The sequence below is a fragment of the Heptranchias perlo genome, chromosome 11 (genome assembly GCF_035084215.1).
Source record: "Heptranchias perlo isolate sHepPer1 chromosome 11, sHepPer1.hap1, whole genome shotgun sequence".
NCBI lineage: Eukaryota > Metazoa > Chordata > Chondrichthyes > Hexanchiformes > Hexanchidae > Heptranchias > Heptranchias perlo.
In genome coordinates, this window is record NC_090335.1 from 67,910,410 (window position 1) to 67,929,534 (window position 19,125).

At 46.6% G+C, this 19,125-nt stretch overlaps 1 protein-coding gene across 1 annotated transcript in view; it reads left to right on the forward strand.

Moving 5' to 3' along the window:
• The first annotated feature begins 342 nt into the window (after positions 1-342).
• The window catches only part of bace2 (beta-secretase 2), a 62,102-nt gene continuing 43,319 nt past the window's right edge, over positions 343-19,125 (forward strand). The window contains exons 1-2 of the mRNA XM_067993315.1: positions 343-932; positions 4,905-4,993. Coding sequence (XP_067849416.1) covers positions 672-932; positions 4,905-4,993 — 350 coding nt within the window. The 5' untranslated portion in view covers positions 343-671. The remainder of the gene's footprint in view (positions 933-4,904; positions 4,994-19,125) is intronic.

Below are 19,125 nucleotides of genomic sequence, written 5' to 3' on the forward strand. Positions count from 1 at the left end.
CCCCTAGTTCTGGTCTCCCCCACAAGTGGAAACATCTTCTCTGCCTCTACCTTATCAAACACTTTCATAATTTTAAAGACCTCGATCAGCTCACCCCTCAGCCTTCTCTTCTCTAGCCTAGCCAGCCTTCCCTGATACTTACAACCTCTCAGTTCTGGTATCATCCTTGTTACCAATAGTGTGAGGGTGACCTCGGCCTGCAGAGCTGCCGATCAACTGATTGTCTCATGCCCCTTCCCAAAAGAAAAAAAAAAGGAAATTCCCGCAATTTAAACAAGGACAAGGGCTCTGGTCACACATTATCCGCTAGGGGGTCTGGCAAGTACTTTGAGCAACTTCTCAAAAGTTTCCCATTTCAGCGGCTCGTCACATCCGTTTAAAGTGAAGTTTGGGGAAGTCCGTCCTAGAACGATAAATAAGTTTGCTCTTTAAATCTGACACGCTTAGTAGCGAGCAGTTGTTCAGAATTTACTTTTCACTAGTTTAAATTTCTACTTGATATAAAAAAAGAGGGGGGAAAAAACTTTTTTAAAAAATACCTAAAAACTTGAGACAAGTTTGAAGCCACCATGAGTCAATTCCAACCCGGATTTTCAAGATGAGATAACAAAAGCTGCATCGCTTGGGTTGTGTAGAGTGAACGGGGGGGGGGTTTGTATTTTCGCGGTGAAATGAAGCCGTTTGCGAGGTTGGTGCTGCTCTCGGTGCTGGGGGTTTGTCGAGCCGAGTACATCTTGCCCCTGAAGATCTCCGGCACTTACAACGGCTCGGGAGAGTTGCTTTTGGACAGACGGAGCCCGCTGTTTGAGGGCATCTCCCTCGCTTCTCAACCTGCCGGCGCAGTCAGTTTCTTAAATATGGTCAATAACCTGAAAGGAGATGTGGGAAGAGGCTATTATCTGGAAATATTAATAGGGACACCGACACAGAAGGTGGGAAATGTTTTTACTTATTTAAGTTTAATGGAGAGAAAAAGGGTTGACTTGAAAGAGCAATCGATCTTTAAGAGAGCATGAAAAAGTGAGAAACTTTTCTCTCATGGGCAGTAGGAAACTGCTAATGATTAAAGTGGCCTAAATCATGGGAAAGTATCTTGCTGAACATCCCTGTTATCACAAGAGGATCCAATTTATGGCCCCTAGGTCCTAGCAATCTGGCCCTCCAAGCCCGGACAAGTCAGTCCTATTTACATTTAGCATGTTTCTTATTTCCTGGTTAGTTCTGTTTGGAATTGTGCGGGCCTGGGAGATTTGGAAATAACTTCTTTGGGCCATTGCCACATTGGTGGATAAATCCAAAATGTAGGAAAACTTAAGATCTGTTGGCATCAACAACTTGAGATAGCGATAAATTGAGAACGTTGATTCATATTTAAAACATGGTCCCCAAGCTCCATTGTACTAATCCGTGTAGCCCACAACTTTAAAAAAAATAACTTGGATACCTGTCCCCGCCCCGTCTTAAAACACTCAACTCACCACTTCTTTCGCCTGCCCCACCCTGCTGACTTTTTTTTCTGTCCTGACTCAGTGTCGTCTTTTCCCCCTCATTAAATTTCCTTTGCCACTTGAGGGCAGTTATATAAATGTAATTGTTGCTGTTTATGAATGTAGATGGCTGGGACATTGGTCTGGGATGTCCTCACGATGAAAAAATTGATTGGCTCTTCTCACTCTGGGGGGGGAACAGACTCACCAAACATTTCCATTTAAGATGGGTAGTGCCCTTTTAAAAAAAAAATTCGAGTAGGCATTCTAACCTACAAGCTACTGTTGGTTATATTAACAAATGAACAACATGGTTTTTATGATATTTCTCTCTCTCTGCTGTTGCAACATCGAAATATTTAACATACTTTTGGTTAATACTAGTAACAATAAATTCTACTCTTGCAAATGAACAATGTTACCAACAATGTCACTTTTTTGCTAACTATTTTGTAACGCTCTTTTAATACATAGAAAGGGGAGAGAGAAATACATTTTGTGTGCACCTGCTCGCAATCTCTCAACTGAAATGGACTCTCTAAATCATTAGCCAAATTTCAATTTGATAACATTGAAGTTATGGGGTTAACACATTTTCAAAAATCAAGGTGAAATTTAAATGATGGTTTTAATTTTATGCACAATATCCAGTTTGGACTGCAGTTAGATTCTCACCAGCTATTGTGTACTGAGGGGAATGAAGGATTTCTAAAGGCAGGACAAAGCTGGCTGCATTTTTTTTCTTGGAGAAATATTCCATGTTCTGCATTGCTCCAAATGATGACTAGTTTTACAAAATGTAGCACTAGGGTGAAGTACTGATGTTTAATGTAGTGGCAGGAGTAATTTGAGGTGATGAGTTTTTAAAAAGGTGAGATTCAAAGAAATGAGGGAATAAGTAAAGCAAATAAATTGGTGGAATTTGTTTAACATTTCAGTGGAACACCTTTTTAAACATATAGTGCAGAAAAGCAGGATAAATACATACTTAAACCAATAAACTCAGACTGAACAAAGGTGACCCAAAATGGATTAATGGACAAATCAAACTAATATAAAGAAAAAAATCTTAACAAATTCTGCAGAGAGGAGAAGGGGTTCATTGGGAGAAATATGTGCAGATGCAGAACTGATGATGAGCGCAAGATGGTCAATATTCTAAATGACTCTTCCCTTCTGGATACTTGAAGGAAGTATATGAGCAACATGCACACAGATAACCAAAGTAAAATTGAAGACTTTGGCATAGATGAGATGGAAGTCCTAGACAGGCTAAAACATCAACTTGCATTTATATATCGTCTTTAACGTAGAAACATGTCCCAAGGCAATTCACAGAATCGTCACGAGACAAGAAAGTGTTCAAAAGAAACAACTCCGGGGATAAATTATAATTATGGCTGAAAGAGACGAGGGAGAAGATTTGAGGCATTGACAACCATTGAGAGTGTCATTAAACAATGGGAAGGTACCAGTAGATTGGAAGCAGGCCAGTGTAGTGCCCATATTAAAAAAAAAGGGATATAGATCCATTGGTCTCGTCTCCATGCCAAGTGAAATATTGGAATTCATCATCAGGAGTAAACTTGAGCATCTGTCTTCCACTGTCTAGGCCCTAAAATCTGGAATTCCCTCACCGCACCCCCAAACCTCTCCCCATTTCTACACCTCCCTCCTCCTTTAAGATGCTCATTTAAAATCTACCTCTTTGACCAAGTTTTTGTCCTTTTTTATAGCTCCTTATGTGGCTCGGTGTCAAATTTTGTCTGATTATACTCCTCTGAAGCTCCTTGGGACGTTTTACAACATTAAAGGCACTATATTAATGCAAGGTGTTGTATAAATGCAAGTTGTTTTTTTTCTAACCACAGCTGACTGATTCCACTGCCTAATTGTGTGAGAATGGCATAAGAGACGAGCCTGTCACAACGTAATCTCTGATCCACTGTGAACGTGACGGGAGCTCAATTAGAATGTAGCAATATGATTTCTAAATAAGCCATCTGAACCCCTTTTACACATATGCCTGAATTGCTTGTTTAAAATTTCAGTCTGAGGTATATATACATACATACAGTGCTTTGGTCCATGCAGAGTTACAGAATGTAATGAAATCTAGCCTTCAGGATTCCTTGTTCAAAAATGGTGCATCTGCTGAATACAGACTTAGTTTCAGTAAGTGGACCTCACATGGCTCCATGTGACTGCAGTGTTGGTTGTGGGTGTTTCCCATGTGACTGGGATTTTAACAATGCGCTTCAGAGAACCCATCCCTCGCTTTTGCCTCCTACAAATGGAATTATTCTCTACGCAGTATTTAAGCTGGAGCAGCTGGCAAAAGTAATTTCAGAAACAAAAAGAACAGTATTTTACAAAAAAAAAACGAACTGAGCTTTGACTCCTCCGTGCATTGTCTACCAGACAGGCTGCATGTCTAAGTGTCCTGTATCAGAGATTTTCAGTGCTTGGTGAAATCAGGACTAATTGACTATTTACTGCAATTCAAAAGGCCAACTGATGAGACTAGGATTTTTGTAAGTTGGCACAGAACCCAGTAATAAACAGTATTCCTTTTTTATTTTTTTTAAAAGGACACTTCCTTCCCTCCCAATTACTGAAAGCAAAAGAACTGAAGATACTGGCAATCTAAAATATCTGTACTGGGGTGGAATGGGGTGTCCTATTTGATCCTGAGCTGTGCTTCAAACATCACATCCCAACTCAGTAACATCACACACACACCCCGGCCCCTATCCCACCCCGACAGCAATTGAAACCCTTACCTGTAGACTTATTGGGGGTGATTTTAAACCCCAATAATGGGTGGGAGTTGAAAATAGTTTTTTTTGGGTCGCAACTGGAAAATTTTCGGACTTTGCATTCCCAGTGGGAAGCCCGTACTTTTCCGAGCCCATGTTAAATCCGGAAATAAAGCCGGGTCGCGACCCCAAAAAAAACAACTATTTTCAACTCCCACCCGCCCCCAACCCACCCGTTCTTGGGGGTTAAAATCACTCCCAATTTCTCCAGTGCTCTCCTTGTCAGCTTCCTGAGTTCCACCTCTCACAAATTGTAAGTCATCCAAAAATTCTGCTGCCCATATCATTTATCCGGTGCTAAGACCCAATCTCTTTGACCAAACTTTTAGTCACCCCTCCTAATATCTCCTCCTTTGGCCTGGTGTCAATTTTTGTCTGATTGATGTTTTCCCATAGACACTCCCAACAATCAGCTCCTTGGGATGTTTTTCTACATTCATGGCGCTATATAAAGGCAAGTTGTTGTTGAGGACATTGCTTTTTTTCCCCCCTCGTTTCCCAAGGGAATAACTCCTGGCAGTGTAAACTCTTTACTTGCTTTCTCCCTTCCAGGTAATGCATCCCTTTGTCATTTTTGCTGTGTCTCCTTCACTTGCAGATGAATATACTGGTCGATACAGGGAGCAGTAACTTTGCGGTAGCTGGTGCGCCAAACCCCAATCTCAAGTCTTATTTTAAACCAGAACTGTGAGTACACAAACATTGGTGGTGGAGGACTACATGTGGACATGAGGGGGAGGGAGGGGGGGGTTCAGACTTAGCAGGATGATTGTTGCAATTTTGTGAAGTTAGAAATCTTGGATGGAATGCGTCTCCCAATGTTGCACAAGCAGAATGAATGGCCTCGTTGTGGCAATGTTTGTTTTTTTTACAGAAAAGTCATGGCCCATAATGCCAGATGTTATCAAAGTTGAAAAAATTGGGGGGGGTGTAAGAGAGAAAGAATGAACTTGCAATTATATAGACCTCGGGATGACCCAAAGCATTTCATTGCCACCTTTTTGAAGTGTAATTATCGTTATGTAGGCAAACACAGCAGCCAATTTGTGCACAGCAAATCCCACAAATCAGCAATGAGATAAATGACCAGTTAATCTGTGTTGATGATGTTGGTTGAGGGATAACTGTTGGCCTGGACACCAGGCGAACCCCCCCTGCTCTTCAAATAGTGCCATGGGATTGATTATGTCCACCTGGTTTAATGTCTCTTCCAGAAGACAGCACTTTCAACAATGCAGGACTCCCTCAGTATTGCACTGGAGTGTCAGCCTAGATTATCTGTTCAAGTCTCTGGACTGGGTCTTGAACCCACAACCTTCTGACTCAGGCGAGGGTGGGCTGCTAAGCCAAAGTTGACCTTTCAAAGGGTTATAAGTAGGAGAGTGTATGAGGGATATGAGCTTTGAGTAGATTCATTCTGAAAAAATACCAGGTTCCGATCCATTTGGGACTGTGGAAAAAATGTAATATTTTGGGGTATCTAGTTTTCACTTGGTGACTGTGCCAGTTTACACAGGCAATTTCCATTATAAGTGTGGATGTAGGAATTTATAATGGAACAAGTTGATAGGAATTACACACAGACTCGAGTTATTCGCTTGACTTTAATATTTTTTGAGGCTTGACTGGTGTCACATGTTTGTATAAATTCTTTTTCTGGGTCCCAATGGGTGGTAGGGAAAGGTTTTTATTTTTTTTTAAATTGTATTTTTTGAAATGCTGCTGTGCATTTGTCTGATCTATTGGATTTGAATGATTTCCATGGTGGCCTTGGAGGGTCTCATCTCATTGGAAGGGAGTTATAATTATTTGAGTCCATTTTTCTGGGGGCTAGAAATTGGGTCGTGTAGCACCTGTTATTACGGCGCTACGTGGTCTCCCGAAGTTCCAAAATGGCGTCCGGAATGCGCACACATGCTTCTAGCGTTACTTGGTAAGGGGTTTTGCGCACGCACAAATAGCAAACACCGGCAGCATGTAAAGTAGGGCGAATATGCGTTAGACCAGTGTGCAACGCTGATTTAAAGTGATACACCATTTTGGCACTTAACACTCCACTCAACACATTGTCTTAACCACAAACATGTCTTCGAGTGCCTGGAGGACCCCCCACCAGCGCTATTTAAAGAAATCTTGCAGGTGGTACAGATTAGTTGCTGGATTATTGCTTTTTGCTGCTGGTAGAATAGGACGTGTTCGTTGAAGCTTTCTACACTGAGAGAGTTGCTATGGTATATCTGAGAGTGGTTTGGCAGGTACTGCCTTACGGTTGGTGTAATTTACAACAATGTTTGAACAAGATCCCTGGCAACCGTGGGTGGCCTGCTAGGGCTCCCACTGGGCATAGAATATGATTGGGAGCATGCAGAGAAGCCACACAGAGCGGGTCAAGCTGCAAGGAGAAGGAGAAGGAGGAGGAGGCACGGGGCACTGAGCAGGAGTCCATATCCCACCACTCTTACCTCCAGATGAGTGAGGACCAATGCATCTGACGGCTGCGGTTCACCAAAGAGGTCGTGATGGAGATCTGTCAACTGCAGCCAAAACAACTGCCTCAGAGCAGGACAAGAACAGCATTGCCTGTGGCTGTGACGATAACTGTGGCGCTGAACTTCTACGGCTCTGGATCTTTTCAGGCCTCTGCTGATGATCTGTGCAACATCTCCGTGTGCAGCGCACTGCTGCATAAGGGAGGTCACGGAGGTATTATACGAGATGCACAACAGGTTCATCACATTCCCTCTTGACAGAGAGAAGCAGAACGAGTGAGCATTGCAGGCTTCCCCATGGTGCAGGGTGCCATTGACTGAATGCTTATTGCCCTGCGTGCTTCACATGTCAACTTGGCCATCTTCATGAACGGAAAGGGATTCCACTCCCTGAATGTGCGACCACACGCAAGGCATCATGGACGTCAATGCCCACTACCCTGGGAGCAGTCACGATGCCTTCACTATGCAACAGTCCAACGTGCCAGCTATCTTTGAACTGGCTTGACAAGTGAAAGGCTGGCTGCTGGGTGAGTAGGGCTATCCCCTCATGAGGTGCCTCATTGACTCCAATCAGGAACACACGCACACGTGCAGAGCGGGCCTACAACGACAGTCATGCTGCCACACGCAATGTTATTGAGCATACCATGGGAGTCCTAAAGCAACGCCTCCGCTGCCTGGACCGTTCTGTTGGAGCCCTCCAGTACTCAGCTGAGCGAGTGTCAAGATTTGTTGCTGTATGCTGCACAACCTCGCCATTATGAGGGAACAGCCCCTGCCACCGATTATCCGGCAAGACCCTGAGGAGGGAGGGAGGAGGAGGAGACGGAAGTGGAAGAAGATGCAAGGGGGCAACAGGGAACACTGGACCTGTCTGCCAGGGCTCTGCGTGCTCACCTGATCCATGAGCGATATCAATAACGTGAACGACATCTCCTAAGTCACAAACAGTCCTATACTCCCCACCCGTCCTCTCCCACATGACCATCAAATCATCCTCCTTATGATTATACATTGCAAACAAAATGAAACTATTCACCCTTGTGCATTGCCTTAGTGCTTGTTGTTCGTGTGCCTTTACCTATCCTAGTGCTCCTATGAGGTGCTTCCTCAGTGGCTGGAGCATGGATGGTGGGAGGCTGCTGACTTTCAATGGAGGAGTGTGCAGATGGCCTTGGAGGACGACCTCGAGCAGCTCTGGGCCGGGAGGGCCCGGCTTCAGACTGCACCATCTCAGCATGGGCTGCAGCAGTCCGGCCTGACTGGCTGACAGGCAACAGCAAGAACGCTGGCGGAGCTCCAGGGGTGGGAGCAGGAATGCTGTCATCCTGAGAGAGGACAGCAGGTTCGACAGTCATGGCGCCACTGCCACTCGCATGGGGCGGCGCCTCAGCACTCCTGGTGATCAGCTAGAGAACAGATTGCTGGAGTGCGGTGATGTCCTGGAAGCCCCGTTCCACAATGGTACCCAGAGCCACGATAGCAGCAGTCTGCACTTCCATAGCAACAGTCTGAGCAGCAACCGTAGCTTGCAGACCTTTGATGACATCGGTTTGTGCTGCAATGGAAACCGCGACATTGGCCATCAGACGCTGCATCGTGGTGCGTTCCTCAGGTGTGCTGATGGAGGTGACCACCCGTTCCATGTGGGTAAGGATGGGCTCCAAGCTCTGCCCAAAGCCCTGTGCCAAGTTCAAGGTGGACTCCTCCATGCCCCTTGACATCGTACGTAGGCTTTCTGGCAGGCTTTCCAGAGCACCAAGCATTTGGTGGTTTACACCCATCAGCTGTCTTCTGTAGCCTAGCCCATCGAAGTCGTCATCTGACCCCTCAACAGCAGAACCATTGTGCGACCTCACCCCCCGACGAGCTAGCACCTGTGGTGTACGTCCGCACCCCGACCCCCCCACCCCGGTCCCGGCTCCTGCACACTTGTGCCCAGTGTCTCACCACATGCAGATCCCTCCTCTAAACGACGCTCAGTGTCAGTCTCGGAGCTGGTGGAAGCAAGTGTCAGATCAAGTGACGGTGCGGCTTCAGTGTCGTCCTCCTCCTCGGACAGTGCCGGCTCCAGTTCTTGGTTATCTGCAATGACAAAGGGGGACATGTTGAGTTCTGGAGCGGGGAGAGGAACAAGTAAGACGTGCGTACTGAAAGCATCTGCAGCACGTGAGTCAGAAAAAGTAGTGGAATGAGGGAGATGTGGGAAACGAGAAGGAGGATTAGGTATGCAGAGACCCCCCCCCCCCCCCCCCCCCCCCCCGCCACCCCTTCATCGGGCCCTCCAGCACTGCCGGTGGCCAGGGCCACAGCGACGACCCACCCAATGATGCGCAGCACGTTTCCTCCAGGGGGGGTGAGGACGTATAGGCGTGCCTGTCCTCCCTCGGGTCTCCTGCTGCCGGCTGTTATGCGCCATCTTTTCCTGCAAGACGGAGGGAAGCACGTCAGTGAGTATCCTGGAAGGTGTCTGGGTGACGTGCCTGTCATGGTCGAATAGCTGCTAGTGTGTGTGGCCTGCAAGTGTGGTACTATGTGAGGGTGAGATGTAGCGTGCGAAGTGCAGTTTTGCATACGGATGGGCAGCGTTTGGTAGGTGGGTGGCGGGAGGTGTCGTGCGTGGAGCAGTTGGTAGGATGTGCCACTTGACGCTTGCATTCACTCACCTTGACCATTCGTGTCAAATCGTTGAACTTTTTTCAGCACTGCATCCACGAGCGCAGTGCAATGCTCCTGGCATTCACCTCCTGGGCCACTGCCTCTGCAGCTGGGGTCTGGAAGGTCTCCTACCACCCTGCGGGTACAGGTTGGCCCTCCTTTCGTCCACTTCTTCCACCAGGGCCTCCAGCACACCATCCGAGAACCTTGGCGTGCGCACTCTCTATCCGGTCCAGCGATCCTGCCTGCCATTCTGCGCTGATTTCATTGACTGTGCACCTCCCCTTTAAGAGGTGCAGGCTGCCTTTAACTAGTGCTGGCCACGCCCCATTTCGGCTCCCCTGTTTGTGCGTACAGCCTCTCAACAGTGCATCGGAAGCACTGGGCGCAGGTTAATCGCGGACCGTGATGCCTGTGCCTGGACTAGGAGGTTATTCAATTTAACCCCCTAGATGTTTAGGTAACCCCTCCTGCCAGTTTTGTGTTTCTGATTAACTAATCCACGTTGTGATCAATAGGGTCATTTTTATCGTCTTTCAAACCATTTTTAAAATGGAGATGCTCCTCCTTCAACAAGATTCAAGTCCACAGATGGGAGTGTCTATGGAAAAGCATCAAATGCCTGCATACTGAAACTAATTAAGTCAAAATTGCTTTTCTATACTGGAACAGCTTATTTAAAATGTTTAATATGTCAATTGACAATCAGTGGCTTAGGTGGTTTATTAGGTCAAGAATATTGAACCATTGTACTGGGAAAGTGTAAGAATCCCCAAGATGGTTGTTTCCTGGACCTTTAACACATGATTCTCTGCGCTGCGTGTCTTCAAAGGATCTGCTTTTTAATCAAAAGAAACTATGCTTTTAAAACTCACTATCTCCAAGTCTTCATTCCTGCTTCGCTGTGCCTCTACAAGTGAGGGGCTAATTGGGACTCTGAGGAATTGTTCCCACTTAATCTTCCACCAGAGACTGTTTCCAAAACCTTATTGAATGGAACTACAAGGATTTCAGACTTGTTTATGTATTCCATGAGTTTGATTACTGTGCTGTTAAGTATTTTTCTGTGTCTTTCTGCTTCTGCATTGTATTTCAACTGCAAATAAATTTGACCAAGTAGTTTAGCTTGTATGTATTGGGCTGAGTGTTATTTTCCACTGTGGAAAAGAGACTGGAGACTGTGGTGCAGATTCCCAGTATTCTCCATTAATCAATATACTGTTATTTATTAAACCTGGACTGCTAGCCCATACGTGGCATGTATAAGGACGTAGGTTTCACTTCATAGCCTCAGTCTGCTTCTAGAAATTGCTATTCAGCTGTGAACATGAAACCAAATGTTGGGAAAAAAACCCTAATTTATTTTCTGGATGCTGGCTTAATGTTCTAAAAAGTCTCTGAGAGGTTAGATTAAGTAGAAAAAAAGAACTTGCTTTAATATAGTGCCTTTCTTGACCTCCAGATGTCCCAAATTACTTCACAGCCAATAACATACTTTTCAAGTGTCATCACTGTTGTAATGTAGGAAACGCGGCAGCCAATTTGCGCACAGCAAGGCCCCACAAACAGAGATAAATGACCAGATGTGCTTTTGGTGGTGTTGATGTTAATAGTGGCCAGGACACTGGGGGACATTACCTGCTGTCCTTCGAAAAGTGCTGTGGGATCTTTACATTCACCTGAGAGAACAGACGGGGCTTTGGTTTAATGTGTCTCTTGAAAACAGCATCTCCGACGGTGCACCTCAATATTGCAGTGGAACATAGGAACAGGAATAGGCCCTTCAGCCCCTCGACCCTCCTCCACCATTCAATTCGATCATGGCTGATCTGTACCTTAGCTTCATATTCCTTGATACCCTTACCCAATATTCCCTCCTAAATGGCCTAGCTCCAATTTTTTGATTATGTCCCCATGTAACATAATCAGTACTCGGACTTGATTTCAGCTAGGTTGTGGAAGTGAAAACTTTTTAGAACCATTCAAAAGCTAATGTGATGTAGGTTTTTTTCCTTTTTAGTGGGATGAGAGGAGATGGGCCTAATGGCCTTCCTCCTGCAATTATCTTGCGATCGTAAGACCTGCCAGCTTCACCGAAAGAGGGATGGGGAATGAAGGCGAATGTTCCGCAGGATCAATTGTATTGGGAACAGAAACTGAAGAAAGCCGCATTGTGTCCTTATGAAAAGCAAAACAGAGGGAAAATAGCGCATAGTGTACCGAGGGGGCCAAACCAACCAGCTCTGAAGTGAAGTGTGATGGTTGAGGGGTAGTTATCAGGAAGTGGATTTGGAATGAAAATGAACATCCTATCAAGGTTCTTGTACAACATTTTGTTGCTATCAGCCACACCTGTACTCACAACTAATACAATAGAGTACCTGGAAGTGCAAAGGTTGCTTTGGGTAGAGTGGAATACCCAGTATGTTTTGTGAGTAAAAGAGACCTGATGAAGTATGACTGGCTGTGCCACAAGTTGAGGAAGGGAATATAATAACTGCGTGATGTCACCCATGACTAATTTTCCCAGTATTAAGGAGTGTCTGCACCCATTTTTAGATGGGTCATTCCTCAGTTAACCTCTTGAATCAAAGGTGGTTTATGAACTCAATCAAGATAACCTGCCTACATGCCCCTCCCCCCAAAGTGCTGTGGACATGAATACTTGTTCCAGGTGCTGTTGGGCTTGGGTGGTCCCTGACACTTGTTTGGCAGCCAGTTGCCTGGTCTGGTGTGTAAAATCCTGTTGAGAATCGAAATCTTTCCAACTTGTGCAATCAATTGGCTCAATAGCGTAACTTTTTAAAGCTAGTTTTATGGCCAACGGAAAAGCCATTTTTCTAAATGGGGTGAATGGATAAAAGTAAAACATGGCTGGAGGAGTTGAAAAGGATACAATAAGATAGCGTGGGAGGGAGGGGATGTAAAATGCATGCTGGAGAACGGGAGAGAAGAGTGGATGTGATATGCTGATCAGAAAGCTTCTCTTTTCACTCTGGTTGTGAGTGCGGCGTGCAGGGGGTGGCCGGGCAGTGCCCACGATGGCACTGGCATGAGACCTGGGCCATTTTAACTCCTGGACTTCGTTACCGTCTTCCAGGATGGAAACCTGCTCAAACCCGGCACAAATGACGAGGGGACCAGTGGCTGAGAGCGGATTCCGTGCGGCTGGGGACCTGAGGGTACAGTGTTACCGTGGTTACAGAGTGTACTATTTACAGGATGCACTGGAGAAGGCTTCTTTGGTAGCATCTCCCAAACGCACAACCTCCACCCCTAAAAGGACAAAGACAAGGGCAGCAGGTGCATGGGAGCACAGTCACCTCTACATCTTCCTGATTTGGACATATATCGCTGTTCCTTCATCATTGGATCAAAATCCTGGAACTCCCTACCTAACAGCACTGTGGGAGAACCTTCACCACACGGACTGCAGTGGTTCAAGAAGGCGGCTCACCTTCTCGAGGGCAACTAGGGATGGGCAATAAATGTCCTGAGAAAGGTGTAACGTGTGTGGGACTGTCACTGTTGTGATAGAGCGTGGCTTTAAGGGGATGTTATTGTGAGAATTTATTATTAAGGGGCGTTATACCTTTAAGTGGCCATCATCTCTCTCTACACTTTGTTTCTGCTTGTTCTGTATTGTGAATAATAGTTGGTTTGGGCTTGATCCTAAATTGCTTCCACATTTTCATTAAAGTTTTTACTCTGCTTTTTGTAAGGTCATTTCATAATGTACTTTTTGCTTCCCAAAAAGCAGCCTTGTCAGCGACACCCACATCCTGAGAATTTTGTTTTAAATGGCGGCGGGCGCAAACTGGTCAGGGACGCGACAGGAAGTGTGCAACCGCCATTTTAACCAGTCGCCTGCCCCGTTCGTGCCGTGCGTGAAGGTTTAAAATCAGGCCGGCAGTCTTTTGAAGTGTTTTATTTTTAGAATTGTACTTTAATTGCATACTTTAGTCCTGTAATGTTACACAACTAAAGCTGTACATGAGTCAAAAATAAAGTAAATCAGTCAGTGGTGTAAGGAGATAGCTGTCAGCAGTCTAAAGATTGACGAGAATTCATTAACCAAGCACTAAGACATGTGATGTTCAATGGTTCAAACTGCTAATATGGGTAACTTTATAGTGGACTGGATCACTTTGCATTGCATACCAGTGTTCTATTTTGGAAACGTAAAGTAGCCTGATGAGATCAAGACTGCCTCAGTTTTCAGTAAGTTTCACTGTAAATATACTCTCAACTCTCTGATAACCTGGCGGCTGTAGCACAACCTCTCTTGTCCACCGTCAGGAATCACCCATCCAGGCCCTCCCCCCCCCCCCCCCCCCCCCCCCATTGGTGAACAGTGGACATCTGCAGATAATCAATAGTATACATAACAGATTGATGTTTGGTTACAGTAGTGCCCCAAGGGACAGGGATGAAAACAAGCAGGATACAAATTATATAAAATAAATGTAGTTTTTCCTGTAACGTGGGATTCTGTGTTGTACTTGAAACTGTGTTAATGGGTTATGCAGTGGGATGAAATCTTGTGCAGGACTTTGGGCTCGATTTTCGCACCCCCGAGCGGGTGCGTTCGTAGCGGGGTGGGGGCTCCGAAAATCGGGGATCCCTGGGGCAGGTCCGGAGCCCGGCTCCAACCCGCCCACTTCCGGGTTCCCCAGTGACGCACTCACATGCGCGCGCAGCCCCCGCATGCGGGACTCCCGCCGGCAATTAAAGCCGGTGGGATGTCACTTAAATAATTAACTAGGTACTTCGGGTCGTTTGCAGACCTGATTGACCTGATATTTTAGGAGGGGAGGGATTTTCAAGTCAACTGAGACTGTTTCCCGTACTGGGGGAAACACTCCCAGTTGAAATGGACGTGTTGCAGCCATCAGCCTGTGGCAGCTGCAAAGGTCCATTTGACAGGTTGAGGGGGGGAGACCCTCACTCATTGCAGGAGGCCACTCTGTCACTTTGGACAAAGTTAGGCCTCCACCACCCTCCTCCTGACAAGAAAATTCACAAACTTGCACACTTACCCCGGTGTGCAGACACATTTACCTACCTCGTGGACCCCCTCAAATGTACATCTTCCAGCTGGGGGCCACCGTAGCTGCAGTCATGACCTCCTCTGAGGACAAGCAGCCTCGCCGGCCACACCGTCTACCTCTGACACGTGGAGCTCCAAAACACAGTGCTGTGACACATCCACCTGCATAGCAGGAGGGAGGGCAACCGCAGAGAGAGAGATGCGTCGCAGAGGGCACTACCCTCGCCACAGGGGCCACAGGGTCCACAGACCGAGGCTCAGCTTCCTGGACCTCTCTGAGCAGCAGTGCACACGGAGGCTCAGAGTCACTCGACATGTAGTCGTGGACATCTGCAGCCTCCTTCATGCCGAGCTGCTCCCGGTTGGCCCGAGCACCATCTTCTTACCTGTCGCTGTCAAAGTCACCACTGCCCCCAACAACTTCTCTTCCGGATCCTTCCAGGGTGCCACCGGGGACATCGCCGACGTCTCTCAGCCGTCTGCACAAAAGAGTCCTGCAAATACACCTACACCCACTCTGCAGTGACACAATGGGTGGCATCAGTTGTGGGTCTTCATAGTGATCCTCAGGAAAGGGCATTATTGCACAAACCAGACAAGATTCGCAAAGACGTGGCAGTAGTGGTGCCAATATAATATGTAATGTGAGTTGCTCAGAAATTCAATACAAGTAAAAACCATGACAAACCCTCAAACACCCTTGTGCATCCCCTTCATGCTCACGACACGTTTGCCTTACGCTTCCTACTGCACATATGTGATGCATGCCCTGTGGCTGCAGCACAGGTAGTGGCAGGTTGAGTGAGGCTGACCGTGAAAGAGATGCACGAGAGGGTGAGTATGAGATAGAGCCATGAGATTGTATGAGGATTGGGTTGAGTGGTAGTGGTGGGATGAGTACTGGCGAGGTGAGTAAGTGCAGGTAAGATGAGGATGAGCTTTGAGTGGGTGTGAGGGGTGATGTGACAGAATAGTGTTGGCAGTGCAGAAGGAGATGTGGGGTGGGGGCGGTGATGTGGCAGATGGAGTGTAGGGGAATGAGTAAGTGTGCTCACTTCGGCTGACCAACTTAGGTCGTTGCAGCGCCTCCTGCACTGTATGCAGGTGGGCGATATGTTGGTGGTGCAGGTGACCTCCTCTGCCACCTCGAACCAGGCCTTGGTGGCAGAGGCAGGCCACTTCCTCCCGCCCGCCGGGGGGAAGATCTCTGTCCTCCCCCTCCTCCTCACCCCATCCAATAATACCTGGAGTGAGGCATCATTAAACCTGGGAGCAGCCTTCCACCGGGCTGCTCCATGCTGTAATTTTGCCTATTTTCTGCAACATCAGTCAGTGGAGGACTGCCCCTTTAAATAGGGCTCCTCCAGCTGACAGCCTATGCTGCGCTTGCGCAGTCCGCCCGCTGCGCAGCTTTCCAGCGCAATACCTGGAAGCAAAGGTAAGTACCTTCAATCAAGCTGCAATTGCGTGCGGAGCACCCAGATTTCACTGGGTGCGTTACCCACGCGCCCAGTCGACCCCCCCCCCCCCGGCTGCCAACCCGCCGCCCTCCTAATATTGGGCCCTTTGTCCCATTCAATTGATAGGTTATGGGACAGCCAGATAATTTGAGTTTATAAATTATGTCCATTATTTAAATAGTTTTATACTGCAGTATATCAACAGTGCATAGGTATGTCCTGAGAGAGATATAACAAGTGTGGGACTGTCACTGTTGTGATAGAACGTGGCTTTAAGGGCATGATGTCCTGTGAGAATTATTATTAAGGGGCGTTGTACCTTTTAAGTGGTCACTATCTCTCTTTACAGTTTGTTTCTGCTAATTCTCTACTGTGAGTAATAGTTGCTTTGGGCTTGATCCCAAATTGCTTCCACATTTTCAGAAGTTTTTACTCTGCTTTTTGTAAGGTCATTCCATGATGTACCTTTTGCTTCCCAAAAAGCAGCCTTGAACGTTGCTGCTTGGTGGAGCTGTAACTTATTGTACAATCTCCACTAATAAGAGAGAGACGGGGAAAGAAAGAGAAGGCACCCTACTGCGAGGCTTTCGGGGCTCCTCTGATCTTGGGAGTGCCTGCTCAGAATTATTCAGTTGTTTTGCTTCTTCACTTCCCATGGGGGAAGTGATTTGCATCTGTTTAGCACCTCCTCTCGTAGTGGGTAAGGACTCGACGATTGGGATCGTGGGGGAGTGAGAGGATTTACCAATTCCCCTGAGCTCACTGACCTACATTGGCTCTTGGTCCACCAACGCCTCTTCTTTAAAAAAGAAATTCTCATCCTCGTGTTCACATCCCTCCACGGTCTCGCTCCTCCCTATCTCTGTAACCTTCTCCAGCCCTACAACCCTCCGAGATCTTTGTGTTCCTTCAATTCTAGCCTCCTGTGCATCCTCCCACCATTGGTGACTGTGCCTTCAGCCATCTCGGCCCTAAGCTCTCGAATGCCCTCCCTAAATCTCTCCACCTCTCCCTCCTCTAAAACGCTTCTTAAAACCTACCTCTTTGAGCAAGCTTTTAGTCGCCCGTCCTAATATCTACTCCTTTGGCTCTGTCTGATTACACGTCCTTGGGACGTTTTCCTACATTAAAGGTGCTATATAAATGTGAGTTGTTCCGGTTACTGGCCTGCACTGGCAAGGCTCAAGTTTGACAAATTAACACTTCCTGTAGTGAGTTTTGTTGGCTTTGAACAATCCTGGCGTAAGGGTCCTTAGAGAGTCCTTTTGCCTCTCTGAATAGAGAACAACATTTGAATTTATGTAGTGCCTTATGAAGTCCCAAAGTGTTTCGCAGCCCATTGGTTACTTTTTTTTTTGAAGTGCAGTCACTATTTTTATGTAGGCAAGTAAGACCCTAAAGTGATGCTCTAATATTGGACCATGATCTGGATTCAAAATGATGTGGAGATGCCGGTGATGGACTGGGGTTGACAATTGTAAACAATTTTACAACACCAAGTTATAGTCCAGCAATTTTATTTTAAATTCACAAGCTTTCGGAGGCTTCCTCCTTCCTCAGGTGAACGTTTGTTGGATTCAAAATGGCTGCACTGAGGCGAGTAAACAAGGCAACTCTGACACTGGTCGTTCCTGAGTCTCAGATGGCTCCTGTGAACACCAATATAAGGAGTGCTTTCTTGAGTCCGCGGTCATTGACTTTATCACTTTTTTGAAAAAGATTCTAAATACAGGTACTGTCCCCACCACTTGCACCGTCCCTGCTTATCCCACACAGCCACTGATATTGGGCAAATGGCATTGACCATTTGTAAACACCATGGGCACCAATTACGAAGGTGTATCAAGTACACCGGTTATTTCGTGCCGTTCAATACTTACCGATTTTAAAAGCTCCGTTGATTTCAGGCAAAGTCAGGTCTTTGTGGAGCTTCAATCACAGCTACAGGAGGCAGTCGGAAAGTGGAGACTTTGGACAGCTTTAGTCAGCTGATTGATGCTGCCTGATGTCTCCGTTGGCTGTTCACTTTTCCCAAAGTGTAGTGAGCCTCTGGAATACATTGCCGGCTGGTGTGGTGGGTGCTGACTCTCTGCCTTCAGGAGGGAGCTCGACTGATTCCTGACTGGGGCAGAGGTCATATCATCATATAGAAGGTAAGTGTTTGTATAGATAACACATGGTCCATGTGATCTGGACTGGTTTCAATTGCCTGAGGGGGTCGGAGAGGAATTTTCCAGAGTATTTTTTTCTCTTATTGGCCCTGGGTTTTTTCTCTTATTGCCTCTCCCAGGAGACCACCTGGATGCGGGGTGGTGGGCATGGAGGGAAGAAGTGTTTAGTCAGGATGCTCCGGCTATCATGGGCATGGGGCAGGCTTGATGCTTGGCAATTTCGTATGTTTGCACTGTTAATGATTACGTGTAAGAAAATACCCCGAGTTCCACATGTCCCAGTTTGTCAGATTCCTAGTTATTGGAATGTGGAGACATCAGGCAGCTTCGGGAGTTATTTCATTGCATGAGTTTCACCGTCCTCTGCGTGTTGCGGGCAAATCAGGTTGGCATGGACCCGCCCGCTCTATGTGGTGGGGACTGGAACTGTAATATTCACTTGCGAAGTTAGACTTTAATAATATGAAAACTACACGCTCAAAAATGTCTCGAGCCTCCTCCAAGACTTTAACTTTCACCTCCACCCTCTTTTTTTCTCCCCCCACCCAGGACTCAGTAATAAATAGTACACTGCGGCCTTCGATAACACTGACTTGAATTTCCGTCAGCTATGACTTTGGCGGAAGATCCACAGAACCCCGCCCCCCCCACCGCACCCCTTGAGAAATTATGTAAATGGCCATTTACGCAGTTTCTCTGGTGTTTCTACTAACATTGCAGGGGACAATCTGTGAACCCCTGCAGAAAGTACCCCCCACCCCCTTGTTCTCAATTTGAGAGTCCGATGTAAAGAGCCAAGATCCATTGTGCTGGCTGCTGCCAAATTGATTTTTTCTTTAAATCTGTTCTTGGGATGTGGGCATGGCTGCATTTATTACTCATCCCTAGGTACCCAGAGAAGGTGGTGGTGATGGGCTACCTTATAATTGTTTTTACAACTGACTGGCTTGTTATGGCACTGAGTCAATCCTGTTGTTTGGAACTAGAG